The sequence below is a fragment of the Gracilinanus agilis genome, chromosome 1, assembly GCF_016433145.1.
Source record: "Gracilinanus agilis isolate LMUSP501 chromosome 1, AgileGrace, whole genome shotgun sequence".
Lineage (NCBI taxonomy): Eukaryota > Metazoa > Chordata > Mammalia > Didelphimorphia > Didelphidae > Gracilinanus > Gracilinanus agilis.
The window spans coordinates 113,099,219-113,118,933 of NC_058130.1; the positions used below are offsets into that span (position 1 = coordinate 113,099,219).

Consider the following 19,715-nt stretch of genomic DNA (forward strand, 5'->3'; position numbering starts at 1 on the left):
ACTTGGTTGGTAACTATTTTGAAATTCAAAATTGTACACATACAAAGAAATAGGGTGATGATGATGATGGCGATGATGAAGTTTAAGTGACATCTAGCACATCAAAGTTTATAACAAACTTTCCTGGAGAGGGAAGTAGTATAAGTCTCATCTCGTGGATAAGAAGTTGTTCTGAAAGGGGAAATGACTTTTCCCCGAAGTCACATAGCAATGAAATATTAATGGCAAGATATGAACCCAGTCTTTGGATTATAAGTCTACTTGTCTTTCTACTCTGCTATAATACCTCTCAAAATATATAGATTTAAAAAAAAATAAAACCAAAAATGGAGGCTTAGGGAAAATGCAAAAGTAATTATAAACTATTTGATAGGGGAACCAGTTTAACAAAAAACATTAAAAGGCACACATATACAAAACTTCCTATTATAAAGTATGCCCTCGAATAGAGAGTATATTGCCTATTATGGAAAATGCTTGCTTTGTTATCTCAGATGAGACAAAAATCACTTGGTTAATTTTGCTAATATACATATTTGTGGATCAATTTTATTTACCATTAGTAATAAGACAATTTTCAGTCATCAGGCATAGTAGAATCAAATGCCACATTGAATGAAGCATAAAACATCACAAATTCCATAAAACATAATGTTATTTTCTAATGTAACATGACTTTGTAATGAAAAACAATCTAATATATGGATTTTGTATCAGAACACTATTGAAAACTATAGTGCCCATCAAAAGTTAATAGCACTAGGGAGTACAATGATTAATACAAAAGCAAATTACATATTACAAATTTTCTTTTGTTCTTCACTTACCATGATGCAAACTGTGAGGATTTAACCTTTAAGGGTTAAAGAGTTTAATCAATGTCAATGTCTGATCTTCTGAAGGCGATAAAGAACAGTCTGTCTAGCGATACCCAACAGAACATCACTTTGTCAAGCCACAAAGCACCCAAAAGCTTGTCAAGTAAGTTACCAGAAACCTCTTTGTGGTTAGAACTCAGCTCCTTCCTGCTTGACCTATTATTTGATATTTGACCACTTGGTTGCAAGACACTTGCTCTTTCCAGCTGAAATGTCACTGGGGCATCTTGTCAGCTCCCCGACATCTCGGCCTGACATACAATTTTACTTTTGTGTGCTACAAGGCAGAAAATGCAGGGCAATGGCCTTGTTTTAAATTCTGTCAGCATCAAAGATGGGCGTCACTCTTGGGTCCTACCAACAACAACAAAAAAGGAATCTATTTTGAAGGTCAAGGCAGCCATTACCTTAAAGTCTTGCAGCTTATACTAAATGTATTACCTGCAACACTGGTTTGGGAACTGTCCTTATAAAGGACATAAACATAGCACAGAAATCCTCCCTGCACAATTGTTCGACTTTCTTATCAAATGCAGAGTTGATAAAAGAATGAGTTTTCAATGTCTGCAGGGACCAGATTCAGCAGTTAACTTAACTTGTTCAAATGGGCAAATGGTATCATGTAGCTTTACAAGGAGCACCCTGACCTTCTCACATTGACCAGGAGTGACATTATTGTGCAGGAGGAGAAGCAGTCACATCATTTCTGTTTTGCACAACCTGCTTAAAGTTTGCAACTAAATGCTTGTCTTCAGTTGAGCTGACAAGAGAGAAGAGGGGGCTCAGTGAACCATGGCAGGGCTGCCATGAAATGACAGGAATCATTGGCATACATTTCAAATAGCTCTCTCGATCCTATTAAAGTATTGCAGCCCTGCTTTAAAATAGACAAGTATGAAACAACTTTGATAGATAGAGACTAAAATGGCTTATTGATTTTTTTAAGTCTGAGGAAAATTACCCAAAATGTGTCATTCTTTAACATTTAAAAATATGTTACATAAAAATGAGCAACTATGATAATAAATAAAACTTTAAAAAACCCAAGTTGGTTATTTCATTATGCAAGGAGACACAGATACACACACACACACACACACACACACACACACACACACACACACACGAAAAGACAGATATTGAATTACACAAATTAATAAGAAAAAAGGCAAATCATTGTCACAAATTCTGAAATAAGATTTAAATAATAAGAAAATCCCCCAAACAAATTTTTATTGTTAAATATAACTTCCATGCTATTTTCATAAAAATCAGAATCCATTTTGTATTGTTCTTTTGGAATCAGTAGAAATATTCACAGCAGAGGAATGGGAAGCCCGAGAACGGGATAAACTATTTACAAATGCTTCCTTTAAAAAAGTATAAGTTGTGTCAAGTTCAGCTTTCAGTGGCAAGAAATCCTCATTCATGTTTCGGTCAGCATGAAGAGTGGTTCTTGAAGAAATGGAGACATTTGAATGGTCTCGTGATCCCTAAAATGATGCACATTAAAAAAAAAAGAAGAAAGAAGAAGAAGTCAAATATACTTACTAAAATATTAAATAAATATGTACTGGCTCTATTTTAATGAAAATGGAATTCATATTAATATAATGTAGCTAAACATATGAAAACTAAAATAAATTCAATGTAATAGCTATATATCTATATCATAACTATTTACTGCTAACTAGAATAAGTCATATTTAACTCCAAAATTGAAAAAGATATAATTATATCAAAGAGTTCATACAATGCTGTCTCATAAAAGGAGGAAGGAAGGAAGTGAAAGGGGAAAGAGGAAAGAAGATGGAGAGAGTATAATACATGGAGGGAGGGGAAAAAAGAGAAATGGGTGAAGTGAGAGAAGAGAGGAGAGAAGAAAAAGAAAGAAGAAAGGACACATACATTTTTAAAACTACAAACTAAATTTTTTACTGTTGTTCAGTCATTTCAGTCATATCTGACTCTTCTTGACCCCATTTAGGGCTTTCTTGGCAAACATACTGGAGTGGTTTGCCATTTCCTTTTCCTGTTCATTTTATAGATGAGAAAACCGAGGCAAAAAGTGAAGTGGCTTGCCCAAGGTAACATAGCTAGTTAATGTCTGGGGTCAGATTTGAACTCAAGAAGATAAGCCTTCCTGTCTTCAGGTCCAGCACTCTGTCCACTATGCCATCTAGTTGCCCTCATTGGAATTACTTAATGGCTACATATAGTAGCAAGAAAATAAATCAACCTTTGTGTTCATGTTAAGATATTATTCTAAGACATAAATGTACAATTTGGAGCTAACTTGTTACTTGTTACAATTGTCTGAGATTTTGCCTTTGCCTTTAAAACTGACACTATTCTATGTGATAAAAGCTTCATTTGGGCAAAAATATATGTGATTGCAACACAGAAGGATCTATTTGTTGGATATTTTTAAACATTATCTGAATCAGAAAGCTATTAAAGATCAAACATGTTCCACGCTACATACTGTTGAAGTACCTGAAAGTTTGATTTACACTTTGAAAAAGCTACCCATTTAACCCCTAAGTCTCTACAATAAGCAGTGATTTATATTTGGCATGGAGAGGATCTGAACATCGAAAGCGGAGCATTATTTCTAGGAAATGAAGAGATGATAAAGAAATAGTAACCAATTATATGCTGGAGTTTTTCTAGCCTGACACAAACTAACATCCTTAAGATTATAGGCATAGTGAGACTGAGTAAAGGAACAAACTCTGAAGTATAATAATTTCTTTTTTCCACTAGATTCTCCAACAATTTCTACCATAATAAGGTGTGATATAGAAATAGCTTTAATAGAAATAGCTTCTAGAAGCTGCTTTAATATGTTTTAAGTATAACACAAAACTATGCTTCTACATGTAAAAAAATAAGAGAAATCCATAGTTGACTTTAAGAGAATATTAGGAATTCCACTGTTGTATACTTCACAGTTTTTGTGGATTTTTTTCCTAACACAGGACTGGAGAAAAATCAATGGCTGCATCTAACACCTAGTTCAGCAATTTTCTTTGATGTTGGCTCTTTTGATTTCTTGATACTCTACTGCAAGCTTATAGCTGACAAAAATCATCCCTCTTTATGCTAGGCCTTAAAAAGACAAATAAAATGGCAGCACATTTGAGTGGATAGATGAAGAAGCTATTTAAACCCACCCCAAGGAAGGAAAAGAACTCTAATGATTATGAAATAAGTTATTTAACAAATGAATCAATGGTGGTTTGTGGAATCTCAGAAATTCCACTCTGGGAACTATGGTTGCAGGAACTATGGTTGTCATCTATCTAGTCTTCCCAGATGGTTCAGGCCTGGATGTTTCTTATTGCGAACATATCTCACATATCTAAGGACTAGAAAAGAGTGCTTCACTACTTTTATGGATACTGAAATTAAATTTTCAGACGTTTCAGGTTGGCTGTGGAACTATCTACTAAAGCATAAGCTCCATGAAGTCAGTAACAGGCTTCATTAATATTTTATCTCATATTGTTACCATTTAACAAATGTTTGTTGAATGAATGAACTTTATCCTTGTTTTTGGTTGTATTAAAACAGCAAGTAGTGTATTAGGCATATAGGCGCAATATATATACCAGGAGGACTTTCATGTATTTCCTTCTCTTTATTCCTTTTCTCTTTTCCTCATGGCTCTTAAATGGGGTGTTCAGAATTAGCTGCTTCCAACATGGCAGCCTGAACCAAAACAACCTATTTTTTAAGAGTCAGACTTGGAGTTAGATGGCATATTAAAGGTCATCTTAATCCAATTCTTCTAAAACATTCCTGACAGGAGGTGCTTAGAAACTTTGAATGACAAAGAATTCCCCATGATCTGATTAGTGAGTCCATTCCACTTTTGACTTTTCTAGTTAAGAAGTTTTTTCTTATATTCAGTCAAAATTTGCCCATTTATAGCTTCCAGCCTGTAATCCTCCTTTCTGCCTTCTTAAATCAAGCAGAAAGGGTCTGTCTGTCTGTCAGTCATGCCTTCTCTCCCTCCCACGTGACTCTCCTCCCTGCTTCCTCCTCTCCATACTAAATCCCCTCAGTTATGTCCACAGAGTCTTGACACGTGGGCTTCTTATAGCGAGATTCCCCCACGTGGACAGACCGCTTCCGGATGGGTTACAGCCTCACTTGCTCCGCAAACCCCGCATCTATCTAGGAATGAGGTTATCTCCTCACAGGACAGCACGGAGGGGGCTGCTCCTCTCCCCCTGTCAGCAGCCCAATGGGGGGTGGGGAGGCGCCTCACAGGGGGCTAGAGGGTGAAGTTGAGCACGTGATCTCTAAAAGTTTTGTCCATGCTGGTATAGGCTGGGTAGTTCACTGAACAAGCCCTTAGGTCACAGAATCAAAAATTTAGATCCTTATTTTTCTCCGGAGATCTGTACGTCAAATTCATTTTAGAAAAAGAATTCCCGCCAAAGCATGTGAGAAAAATGGTCACGTCCTTTGCTTGAAGATTTCCAAAGAGAACCCCACAACTTCTCAGAACAGTCCACTTGTTAGGAAGTTTTCCCTAACATCCAGTCAAATTCTTGCTATCACACTCCCTGCAAAAGAATGCCAGAATCTCAGAGACAGAGTAATATGCCCTAAATTGACATTTAGGGAAATATAAAACCACATTTGTTTTTTTCCAGAGAACTTTCTGTACACTCTGCAAAGTATAATGAAAAGCTCTATCAAAATGAGCAGCCATATAACCTCAAATATTCTTCCTGACTGGGTTCAATTCCTTTTGTAAAGTTCTGTACATTCGATTGTCCTATTAGTTTTTAAAACTTGAGTTACCTGCATAAACTAAAATTTTATCCTTGCAATTTATAGTCATTAATCCTAGACTTTAACTGGGCCAAGCAGAACCAATGTAATTCTCCTTCCCCTTGGCAGATCTTCCCTTGTCTGTCTGCCGAGTTTTCTCTTTCCAGGGCTGAACAATGACAGTTTCTTCAACTGATTCTAAAATGACATGCCCTGTACCACCCTGGTGGCCTTCCTTTGGACACTCTCTGGGTTATCAAATATTCTCCCTAAAACACGTCCCCCAGAACCGACTCAGTACATCAGATGTGATCTGACCAGGGCACTGTACAGAAGGATTATCACCTCCTCATTCCTAGCAGTGATGCCTTTCTCAAAGTGGACTAACACTGCAATTATTTTTCTTGACTGCTATATCACAGTGTTGATTCTTACTGAGCTCCCAGGTGATTAAAACTTTTAGATATTTTTCAGATATCATTTAGCAATGTGATTCCTCCATCTTGACTTATAAAGTTAAATTTTTGAACCAAAGAGTTTACTTTTACCTATAATAAATACTTTATTTATTATTTAGGTATAAATATAAATAAATATAAATATAAATAAAGTATATTTAGGTAAAAATAAAACACTTTACATTTACCTAAAAAAGATCTGAATGTCATGAATTCAAGAGCTCCTGACAATGATAAAGATTGCCACCCATCCATGTTTTTGTCAGTAACAATGCTTTCAGTTTCCTGAAAGCAATGTATTTTACTTCCCCCCATTCTGTTCAACTCTGGAACGTACTCTTTGTCTATATGCATTGTGTATCTCAGATACATATACAAAGAACAAGTTTTCTAGCGTGTCCATCCAAGATATATGTTGAGATCTAGGCAACAGACATTTTTCATCCATTTAATCTTTCCTATGTAGGACAATTTCTTTTAAGTGATTACAGATTCTTCAGGGAGTCTCTGTAATGTTCTGGTGCTTGATGTAATCAGCACAATGTCACTCCCAAATAGGAGCATAAGAAGGACTTCACCATTCATGGGGATGCCCTTTTCAATACAGATTGTGAGCTGTATTTCCTTTATCACAATAGTAGATATTTTTGGCATGTGTGTGTGCATGTATGTGTGTCCCTATTTTATACCTCACCTGATGTTTACTATCAGAGGGTTATTGAACAGGATTATTTCTCTTATCTTTTGAGAAATCCTAAACGATTTAGACATATGGATAGAATTTAGACATATGGATAGATAGTAATAAACAACAAGAAGGGAAGTTTTTTTATCTTTCAATTAACTGTGAAATGGTAATAATGTGCTTCCCTTTTCAAAATCACATGTAGAATGTCTACTTGTTCCTTAATAATATCCTTATTAAGAATGTCTTTGTGTACAGAAGACCCATAAAAATTTTGTATGGATGGAAGACTAGGCATATAGGTAAGTAGCTACTGATCTTTTGGTTGTCTATTTTTTTTTTAAATTTATAAAGTCTGAATTTTTTTCTCTATTCCTTTGATATTTTCTACTACGTCAAATACTTTGTATATTGGAGCCTCAATGCTCTGATAATGATATCAGCTCCAGTATGAATATCTTCTCTCTACATTTGATCCAATCTAGCTGCTTCTGTAATCTTTGCTCTCTTTAGTGTCATTTCTTTCTTCTACATAAGCCTATTTCGGATTGTGATGTTATATCCAAGTGTGGTAGTTAGACTATTCTTGATGGGGAAAGTAGCTTCTTAAATATTTTTTTTGCAAATCTTTAATAAAAAAATTTTCTCTTTGTAGTCTTCCTACATAAAGTAATCCTTGAGTATCCTTGGGATGAGTTTGCTCAGTTGGACATCTACTGAATACTTAGGTTAGTTCTTGGAAAGCAGGCTTTGACTGTTATCCCCACAAGTGAAGCTTTTTAGTATCACCAAATCTCCCAGAGTTTATACTCTGTTGTCATAGTCTTTGAGAACTGAGGGGTTTCATAAATGAAGGGTATCGTAGTAGGACTTTATATTTACCATTGAATATCAGCTTATTCATTTTGGCCCAATATTATGACTATTCACAATATTCTGAATCCTCAGGATGCCATCTTGAGTTGTGGATAACTCTCCTAACTTCATAAAATTTTATCATATTTAATAACTATTCCATCCATGTCTTGGTCCAATTCAATGAAAGCAATATTAAACAGCAGAGTCAAATACAGATGCATGGGAAGTTCAATGGAGATTTTCTTCCAAGGCAACATTGAACCACTAAAAACTACTCTTTGTATCTACCTATTCAAACAACTCAGAATTCTCCTAATTATGCTATTGTCTAACCCACGGTTTTCAATATTTTCTATATGAGTAGCATGAAATTTTATTAAATGTTTTGCTAAAAGTCTTTGCACATAAATTATTGTACAGTTAAGTTTGTCATCCTATAATTTTCTTGTTTATAAACCCAAGACTAGCACTATACATTTATCATTATTAATTTGTATCTTATTAGGTTTTGTCTTTCTCTTCAGTTTAAAAACCCTAGGGAAGGGACCTTTTATTTGAGAAGAATTGCTTTGCAAACTATAAAGCATTCTGATGAAAAATAGGATTAATCAGCATCTTATGCCATATTCTATGATAAATTCCAAATGGATGTTACTAAATATAAAAAGTCAAAGCATAAAAAGAAGAGAGATTAGATTTTTAAAAACTGAATAGTAGAAAATCTGTTACCAAAAACAGAATAGATCATTAAAGACAAAATATATGCTCTCTATCACATACATTTTTAGAGCTTTCACGATTTAACTTAATTTTGCAAACATATATGAAGTGCTTATTTTGCGCCAGGCACCATACTAGGAACTAGAGAAAATAATAATACTAAAAAAATCTCTGAACCCCAAGAATTTTATATTCCCCTAGGTAAAGCATATTGGCCGATGAGCCCATACAATGGAAGATGTAATCAATCAATAAAAGCAATTTGGTCAGTGAAATTCTATTCTCGTAGGAAAGTCTATGAAAAAAAAATTTTTAAGTGACTCCTCAAGGTCTAATCCCAATACTGTTGGAAAGGATCTTCTAGCCAGAGTACTATAGTCTGCTGAAGCTTAAATAAGGTGATGTAATGATGTCTTTGAATTTAGCTAAGCTAGTCCTTGGGTAACAGACTTATAATAGCCTGACCACAACTTGGTGCCGTTATAGCTTGGTTAGACCTGAATGAAATTTTGCTTGTAAAGAGGGACTTTGTGAATCTCAAGTCATTTCCATACCACAAAAACCGACCAGAACTTACAATGAAATGACAGGAAAATGTGTCAATGAAATATTTTGGTGTAATATGTAATACCACCTTTACCAATATGTGAACCTTTAAAAGCTACTATTCATCAAATGGTCAGGAAGATTCTTTTAAATCATTAAAATCCATATTTATTTAGAGTGTTTTTTAAATGAGAGAAGATCTTGTGGGAATCAATCATGTAAGTGCAAATTTATACAATTTTTAAAAAGAAAATTACTTACCTGAAATAAAGGCTGGGTGTCATGAGAATCTTTATGGAAGTACTTGTATTTACTATGCAAGTTGTAAATGGTTCTATTTGAACTGTTACAGTCCATCAGCTAAATACATATTCAGAACACAGAATGCGTCTCATAAAAATTTGCATTTAAAAAATTTTATGAAATATAGTAATTGGAAATGCCCAATGGCCATAAACTTTTTCAAAGTTTAATGTCTAAATTCTCTGAGTGTGTTTTTCCAAGCAAAAATAAATAAATAAAACATTAGTTCTATTACACAATAATCACTCCATAAACTGCACATAAATTAAAATCACTTTTGAGGAAAGAGGCATCTGAAACAATGACACTAAGCCATTTGTCTTATAGGTTGCGCTTACAACCAAGATAAGTCCTCCAAAGTTTACTATTATCTGAAAAAAGAAAAATGACTTAGTATGCACAAATAACATTCCAGGAAAATGTCACAGAGAGTAGTGAGAAAAGCTAGACCAGGAACTAGACCAGAGAAGTACAAGTCTAGATTCTAGTCATAGCTCTGGCACTACCTACTGAGTAATCTTAGATAAATCACCTCATTTCCTTAAGAATCTTTATCAGTAGAAAAAGGAGGATAGATGTAAGCTGGTCAAAAATTTTAAGGACTAATGCTCATAGCCATCATTAAAAAATTTATTTTGGAGGTAATAAAGATGGGCAAGTTACTGCCTTTTTTGTACCTGATTCATCAACTTGAAAATAAGAGAATGGATGAGATGAACTCTGGGTTCTTTTTAACTTTAAAAACAAAGATCCTAGTCAAATCTAGAAAGAAAGGCCATTCACACTGAAGAATAAAGTCTTAGATACCTAGTTCCAAAAGTTACATATAACTAATATAAGAAAATCACAATTTAGACAGATTTTTAACCTTCCGGGCTTTACATGAAAACATATTTTACCACAACCTGTAACATTAAGAATAGAGGTCTGTTGCTGTCACTAGGAGATCCCTAGAAAAGGAGGCAAAAGGTCACTTCACAGATATTGCTAAGATTTAGTGGCATTTAGTGGTATCAAGACTTGTGATGGAAATATCGTTATGGAAGATTTTGTGTTATTAAGAAGGGAAATAATATATAAAAGTGGGAGAAAGAATAATATTTGTATATCAAGTCCATAAATCAGAGGCCAAAAGCATGAAGGAGAGGATTTGGATGAAGAGCAAGGAAGAAATAGAAAAGATATTGTCATGAGAAAAAATACAGACAACTAGACAGAAGGAAAAAAAATTAGTATTGGAAACAGATCAAAAGCTTATCCAGTGGCATGATATAGCAATGATAGAGAACTTCAATTATCTAGATGTAATTAGGAGCTATTTCTCTAACACAAATCAGTTAATAAATTATTTTTTGTCTTGCTTTATTTATCTTTCAAAAGATGGAAGAACCAATGAAGGGAATTCTTCTGCTTTTTTTTTTTAACCCTTACCTTCCATCTTATAATCAATACAGGGTCACACAGCTAGGAAGTATCTGATATCAGATTTGAACCAAAGGCTTCCCGTCTCTGAGCCTGGCTCTCAATCTATTGAGCCACCCAGCTGCCCCCAAAGGGAACTCTTCTGGATGCACAGGCCCAAAGGGAGAAGTTAGTGAAAATTTGGGGATTAGTCATCATTCCATATTAGAACTAATGTGGAAAAGAAGAAAGCTGGACGTAATCTGACACGCACAATAGATCTGGGAAAAGTATTCAACAAGCATTTTATTGAAACCCTTGCAAAGGGTTCAGTTAAAGGATAGGTAGGCCCATGTAGCCTAAAATTCAACATGGGAAGGCAGCTGGGAATTTCTTGAAAATGATAAACTCTAGACAATAAAATTCTAAAGAAACAAAAATAATTCCAGTGTTTAAGAAAATAGAGAATATATAAGAAGACATATAATGGAATTCATCAGCCAATTTATATTTTTAAAAATCATAAATACTAGATGGAAGCAAAGACAGTTAAAAGGATGAAGGCAAAAATGTGATGCTAAGGACAGAAAAAGGGATCTTTTTAAAGCTAAGTTGAAAAATCAAGAGAACCAAAGAAATGCCTGAAGCAGATGAAATGATAATGTTTAACAGAGAGAAGGGAGATCCATTTAGTTCATCCTGTTTCTGTTTGTTTTGCCAAGAAAAATAATTAGAATGGGAAGGAGATATTTAAAAAGAGTTAATGAAAGGAAAAATAGAAGTTGAGAGATGGTGAGAACACCTTTTAGTGTACAGTGAGTTCAATTCATCGGACCTGAATGAAATTTTGAGTTACTGAATTTGTTTTCACATTAAAAATATTTTAAACTTTTACCTTCTGTCTTTCAAGGAAGAAAAGTGGTAAAGCTTAGGTGACTAGGTTTAAGTTACTTGCCAGGACCTCTCATGTCAGGTCTAGCTTTCTATCCACTGATAACTGCCCCAGAGTCACTGAGTTTCTAAGTCATCTCTTTAAAATTGTGTAGAATGAGAGAGTCAACAAAGACCTGGAAGGACAAATGTCCAAATTTAAAAAAAAAAAGAAAAAAGCACAGAATTTGTACTCTATAGGTCAATAAGCATGAATTACATTCCTGGTGAAATTCTAGAATATGAAGAAATGGGTTTTAAATATCTAGAAAGAGATAATCTATCATGGCTTCCTCAAAAACAAGATATACCAGAGTAATCACCTTTCTTTTTTTCATCAAGTTAGTAGACTAGTCATAGTATACTCATATCTCAGCAAAGGATTTTGTAAAGTCTCTTTTCTGATGGACAAGATAGGGAACAATAGGCTAGACAATAATACAATTAGATTCAGAAATAACTAACAAGAAGATCTAAAAAGTCATTCATGGTAAAACTTCAAATTGGGAGATAATCTTTACTGGACTATCCACTATTTGTGGAACTATAATGTTTAACATTTTTATCAGACTTGAATAATCAAATGTGCTTCTGATATAATGTAGAATAGCAAACACACTGGGCAATGGAATTAAGATCTGACATTTTTTTTCACAAACTAGAAAAATTAAATATAGCAAGGTGAAATTAAAAAGACATGAAAATTACACAATTTAGGCTCAAAAATAAGTTTCACAACTATACATTAATGGATACATATTTAAGGCCATTTCATTTAGGTTTTTGAAGATATGGGTAGAAAAGGCAAAGAATGACATTTGGAAGTATTTTGGTAGAGTATTGGGGGAGGGAGCAAACTGTAAGGGGTTATAGAGAAAGTTAAAAAGTAAGAAAGTAGAGACAATTAAGAGATAATTGCCTATTGGTTTCTTGTGTATAATGTCTGGCAGAAAAGGGAAAGGGAATGATTTAATAGTAACTAGCTTCTTCCCTCATGCTAAGTGTGTTTTCACCTCATCCTCAGAAATCCTCCCTAGATCCTACCACTGCCTCTCAGTATAGTCCTGAGTCTCTCTTTTTCTCTGCCAGATTTCTTTAGAAGACCTCCCTGTTCTCTCATTTCTGTCGATTTTTTTTTTGCAGTTGGCTTTCAATCCATATCACTCAACTCAAGTACTATCACCAGAGTTATCAAAAGAGCTCTTAATTGCCAAATCTATCAGCTTTCTCTCTCTTTATCCTACAGTATCCGACCCTGTGGATCACCCTATCCTACTAAATACCCTGTTCCCTGGAGTTTTTGGTTGCTGCTCTCTGTTAATTCTCCTTCTATACACCTTTGTAGATGCCCAAGTTCATACTATTGAGGGACCATCACCCTTCTAGTCATATATATTCTTATGCTTTATGTGACCTAACTTCCTCACCTTATTCACCATATATAGCACCACCTCCTCTTAAGTCATACATCACCACTCTCTTGAGTAAGTACCTTACTTCTTTCCCTGGACTATTACAATTACCTCTTAATTAATGTCCATGTCTCAGCTCTCTACTCCAATCTACCCTCTATATAGACACCAAAGTGAGTTTATTTAAATGCAGGCCTAGCCATGCTACCCCATTTACTCAATAAATTCCAGATACTTATTACTTCTAAGATGAAATTGATAAAAGAGTCCTCATTGGGAAAAAATCACAAATCTGGTCCCCCCCCCCCCGCAAAAGGCATTCAGTCCTTATAAATTCTAAGTTCCCATGCCATTTAAGGCATTTTGCTATCAATCTTCTCTGTACCAATGAAGCTTACTTTTTAACAATTAATTGATATTTCTATTTAAAAAATTATAGTTTTTAAATTTCTAAGCTGTATTAACAATCACAGGCAAGGAAAAGTTGTATTCCAGAGCAAGCTTGTATGGGTACAAGAGATTTCATTAAGTTTTCAGTATAAGCATCTATATTTTGTAAAAAGGTACACCCTACAAATCAGGGCTTAGTTTATTATTTTGTTGACTGCTGAGACTTTTTAAAGTGATGGAGAAAATGTGAATAATAAACAACTCAAGTGCACATTTTTTACTCTTCAGAGAGCCAGTTGTAAAATATTTACCAGTATACCAGTAAATATATACCAATATACCAGATTTCATTTTTTACTTTATATCTTTGGTACCTAGCACGAAAAAATACTTAATGTTTGTTGAATAAAAGTCAATTTTATCTTATAACCATGTTTGCCTAGCAATTTCTTTCCTCTTGCAGTTGCAGGAATTTCTCTAGAGAATCTTTACTCATTCCTTTCTTATCTTTTCTCTCTTATCTGCTTTCCTGCCCTCTTACCAAGCATGGTAGAGTTAGCTACCAGAGAAGGACACACTTCCTTTTCTTTTCTTTGGCCATTCTTGGCCAAAAATTAGACATCAGTACGCATGATAGGGATGACCAACCTGTCTAGAATGTCAAAAGATTTGTGCATTGGGTGAGAGGATTGATACCCTTTAAAGTTGTTGACAACTCTAAGACACTTTCTGTGTGTACACACACACACACACACACACACACACACACAAAACCAGTTCATTTTGGGTGATCAAGAAATTATGTAACTCTTCTTCAAAATGGTTTTAAATCTCTAAATGTTCCTTTAAAGAATGTTTGCCTTCTAAACTTAATTTTATCTACAATGGCATATTAATTTTTATGTTTAGCCATAGTTTTACATATAACAGCCTCTTCCTTTCCCTCTGCCAAATTTCAAAGAGAAAATATAACTGACTAGTTAAAAGCTAGGAAGCCTTTAAAGTTGGTCAGAAAATCCTGAGGTTTTGATTAACAAAAGAACAGCTTCTAACGTCAACTTTTTACAGTTAGATATCTCAAAGGGAACAAACTGATAACCAGTAAACTCATACAAGATGATCCTACAGAAAAAATATAATATAATATGATGCAAATCATTTTCCCTAGTAGCTATATAAAACATTTGTGAAGATTCTATAAACACCATCAACAGCTGCTAAATTACTACCTACATGGTCAAAAGGTACATATGTCCCACTCTCTCTGGGAACTATTAAGCAAGAACTTTCTAACCACTTTTTCATTACTAAAGAATTTCCTTTTAAAGTTATAAAACTTTTTATGTTATGTAGAAAGCTCAGTAACAATCTGGAAACTATAACTATTCCTCTGCCCCGAGTATATCCAATATTTTTTCCCCTCTAAGTGGAATTACTAAATATTGGCTCTGGTTAAGAGTACTTGTGGTGGAAAAGAAGAAAGATTTCAAATTGTGTTACAGGAAATGTTTTACTTAAGAATATAAGACTTCTTGAAAGACATTTTTCAAAATTAGTCTATCTTCTATTTTAATATGACTATCATTTTTGAATGCATTTCTCTCCCCACTATTATCCAATGAGTTATCACTATTTAACAAAGAACAAAAAAAGTAAGAGGGAGAAGTGAGGTCCATAAAACTACCAATATATCAACTGAACCTGAGAGTATATTTATAAATTCTACAAAAATCATTGGAAATAAATATTTTGCATAATGACTCAAAACTTAAAATAGGAGATGTGTTCCAAGCCACAATCCTTCATTATTTTACAATGTGTTAGCTCTTTATCTACTATTTATAAGAAATAGATTACAACAGAATCTTCTTTAAATCTCATTACTCAAGAACAATATGTTGTGATTCTGTGTTCTCCACAAATTCCACAGGGTCCTCTGTCTTCATTAAGTGTTGGATCATTTCCCCTTGTTTTGTAGTATTCACAGATGCCTGAACTTCTTTACTAGAGACACCCATTCCTTCTGTTATTAGTTTTTCCTATTAATTTATCTGTTTTTGTTCAAAGGTCTTTGATTTTGTTCTTTTTGAAATTTTTGGTAATTTCAGCCCCTCTTTTTCCCTTTTATTTTCTCTATAACTCACTTTTTAACACCTTCCTCTTGGGGGTTGGATATCAAAACATCTCAGCTTCCTTCCATGTTGAGCAATTCACAGTTCATCAGCCTAAGTCTCTGCCTGAAATGACTTTTGAGTGGTAAAAACTGGCCCCCAGTTGGATAGTGTGCTCTTCCCTCACGTTTAATGGATTGCTGCACTCTCATGGAATGCTCTATTCCTCAGTTCACTGCCTTTCAGAGTTGGAGCAATTCAGAGCTTGGTAGCACTGGTGCTACAGGGCTGTGCACCCTTGCTCTAGGCTTTGCTGGCAGCAGCCATTCAGGGCTTGCTGTGCTGGGGCTCCCTCGGGCTTTTGCTCCGGAGGGGTTGTGGCTGCCTGGCGGCTTCCACAACACAGGGATAAGGTGTCTCAGGCACTAAGAAGAAGCCTTAGAGTGTGGAGGCGTGCTTTGTTTTAGACTTGCGCCGTGTCCTTGGGTCTGTTAGTGCAGCCTTACTGCTGTAGCCAACAAGACGCAGGAAAGGTTCCTAAGTGAGGTCGGAGTCAACAAGCATCCGCCCTAGCGTGTCCCAGGCCCGAAGGCAAACCTGTGACACGCGTGTCCCATTTTCGATGACACGCGGCCGCATACAGAGAAGTCTGGGGCTGTGTGCCGAGGATGAAACATTTGCTATAGTGCAGTGTAGAGACTCTGTGCTGAAGGTCTGGAGGCCAAAACAACTATCATGGAGCAGGCAAGTTAAATAATTAGTTTTTGGTTTATTAAACATAGTTATATATTACAATTATACATTTTTGTTATTTAAATTATAAATATCATGAAATTATGTTGTTTTTTTCTCAAAGTGACACACCACCCAAGTTATGCTCATGTTTTTGGGCAAATTTTGACACACCAAGCTCAAAAGGTTGCCCATCACTATCCTAGGCCATGGAAACAGCTGAAGTTGTTTTATCTTTTATGAATTGTTTCTGTTTTGGATAGGTTTGAGAAGTCATGAGGATAAGATGTCTAGTTCTCCATCTTGTTGCTTAAGACAAAATCTCCCTTGGAATAGCACATGCTTTCAGAATTACGGGGATCCTTTCTGTCCCCCAATTCACCGAATGAGTTCTGCTTCAAGATCAAAAGTACTAGAGCAGAGAAGAAAGCTTCATATAGCTTCCATTGCCAGACCTGAAAATAATAAAAAAAACTGATCTAACTTCTCAGTCGTATTCAAGCTACAAGACAAGCAATATGATTTGGAATGTTCAACAGAAAAGTGGTACCTTAGGGTTGCTGGCTCCTGAGAAGCAGCCTAGCAAAGTGGAAAAAGTACTAGACCTGAAATCAAGAAGATAGATCCAAATCTAATCACTGACACGTACTATCTGGGGGGCTAAGGGCAAATCATTTAACTTCCATGAATCTCAGTGTCCTCATCTGTATGGTAACAATAATAATTATTATTATATAATTTACCTCACAGGTATATTGTGAGGCTTAAAGAAAAGAAACTGGGAAAATTATGGCAAATCTGAAACCACCATATAGATGTTAGTTGTCATTATGGCATCTTATGAAACAAAGAAAAATATAAAATGGCTCTGTATTTGAGAAGTAGGTTCTGCCACTTCCGTAATGTTTGTGACAATGTGGAAGAAAAAGAAGTATGCTAAAAAGTGACATCATTTTTAGATAGTCTAAAACATTAGCTTAAATGATGGTACTCTAAATATAATATCCTTGTCTAGGACCAACAACTACTAGAGTACATAGAGTATAGCAACATTCCTTATTTTTATTTTTTAAATTGATTTATCGATATCCTTGCTTTTACATGTAACCTATATTTTCCTATGTCCTTAAAACTGCCTCCTTTTCCCAAACAACCAAAGCCTCTCAAAATTTTTTAGAAACTAGAAAAAATTTGGCAACACCAATTGATGTAACAAAAAAATCTGCCAATATATGTAATATTCAACACCTGTTTCTGCAAATTAATTGAAGATTTCTTCTATGTGGCCCAAGTGAGTTCTTTATAATTCATAACATTCAGTTTTGATTATTTTGAAATTATTTTTCATTTATATTGTTGTATATATTATGTATACTGTTTTCATAAATCTGTTTGCTTCATTTTCTGTTAGTTCATACATACATATATATATGTATATATGTATGTATGTATCTCATTGTTTCTGGATTAGATCAATCCCTACATTTATCATAAACAAAACCAGAATACGGAAGGAAGTTTCAGCTGAAGGTTTATAGGTTCTCCTTGGAGAGGCAAATAAAAGAATCAGTGGAATTGGTTGCAGAGTACAGAAAATGGCAACAAGAAGCATTATTTCATGAGATATTTGGTAATTCTACATGTTGCAATGTTCATAATAAATATTTATAAATTCATCACTATGCAAATGATTGAAGCCTACACAGTAATACTTGATGCTGAGGATGGTGGAGAAATTCTACAAAGAACTCAAGAACCTACAAATTAAATGATATATTTTTATATTTTTTTCAATGTAATGGAGGCAATAAATCGGATTTATAAAGGGAAAAGTTTGTTGGAAAAAACAAAACATTAGCAAAGAATGAGAAACCAAAGACAGACAACTTGCCATAATATACCAACTATTCCAAAAGTCTTAGTGTAGTTTTGAGCTTTAATCACTTCAGGATCACTACAGACTTACTAAAATGTCATTTGAAAGTCTATTTAAAGTTCTTTTATACTTATTTAGTTTTGTTTTGAATACTAACATAGAAATTTTGAATTTTAGCAAGATACGTCATTATATGTTGTTTGTGTTGATAATTTCTAGCTGACACTTTTTTTTAGACTTGTGGGTGAGCAGAAACAGTCTTCTTGTTTGGCCATTTCAGTCACCTGATCGGACCCCATTAGAACTGTTCTTGTGGGGTCACATCAAAATTGTCATGGATAAATTGAAACCTCATTCTATAAAGCTAGGATTACAAACAATTTTTTAGTCAATTAGCAGTCCCTAACGAAAATTTTAACAAAGTATGAAAACCAACTAGAGTGACGGATAGCACAAGATAGTGGTTATAATGAATTTTAATAAGAAATGTATAAATATTTTTAATGTAAGTACTTACCTTTTCAGGGTATTTTTTGGTAAGTTTGTAACACTAATACTTCTAAAGATATTAAAGTTTAAAACTGCACTAAGACATTTCCAGGCATTCTGAATATGACGAATATTTCAGGAAAATAACGAGAAGATAACAGATGCAGGAAACAAAAAAAAAGACAAAAAATAAAATGTGTTAAATTGTAACAGATTACAAGACTCATTTCTTTTTTTAATTAAATTTTTTTATTTTTAGAAAAATTTTCCATGGTTACATGATTCATATTTTTACTTTCCCCTTCACTCCCCCCCCCCCAAACTCCCACCAGCCATAGATAACTCGCATTTCCACTGGTTTTAACATGTGTCATCAATTAAGACTTATTTACATATTATTGATATTTGCATTGGTGTGGTCCTTTCAGGTCTACAACCCCAATCATGTCCTCATCATCCCAAGTGTTCAACCAGTTGTCTTTTTTCTGTGTTTCCTCTCCTGCAGTTCTTCCTCTGAATGTGGGTACCATTCTTTTCCATAAGTCCCTCAGAATTGTCCTGGGTCATTGCATTGCTGCTGGTACAGACATCCATTACATTCGATTTTATCACAGTGTATCAGTCTCTGTGTACAATGTTCTTCTGGCTCTGCTCCTTTCACTATGCATCAATTCCTGGAGGTCTTTCTAGTTCACATGGAATTCCTCCAGTTTATTATTCCTTTGAGCACAATAGTATTCCATTACTAGCATATACCACAATTTGTTCAGCCATTCCCCAACTGAAGGGTGTACCCTCATTTTCCAGTTTTTTGCCACCACAAAGAGCACAGCTATAAATATTTTTGTACAAGTCTGTTTATCTATGATCTCTTTGGGGTACAAACCCAGCAATGGTATGACTGGATCAAAGGGCAAACATTCTGTTATTGCTCTTTGGGCATAATTCCAAATTGCCATCCAGAATGGTTGGATCAGTTCACAATAGCTTTTTGATTTCTTTATCTGAAAATTACCTATTCATGTCCCTTGCCCATTTATTAATTGGGGAATGGCTTAATTTTTTATACAATTGATTTAGTTCCTTGTATATTTGAGTAATTAGACCTCTGTCAGAATTTTTTGTTATTAAGATTTTT

General features: G+C 34.6%; 1 protein-coding gene across 1 annotated transcript in view; it reads right to left on the bottom strand.

Annotated features, from left to right (window-relative positions):
• Positions 1–2,103: 2,103 nt before the first annotated feature.
• CCDC171 (coiled-coil domain containing 171) overlaps positions 2,104–19,715 on the bottom strand; it is a 508,587-nt gene continuing 490,975 nt past the window's right edge. Inside the window, exon 26 of the mRNA XM_044685358.1 lies at positions 2,104–2,371. Coding sequence (XP_044541293.1) covers positions 2,150–2,371 — 222 coding nt within the window. The 3' untranslated portion in view covers positions 2,104–2,149. The remainder of the gene's footprint in view (positions 2,372–19,715) is intronic.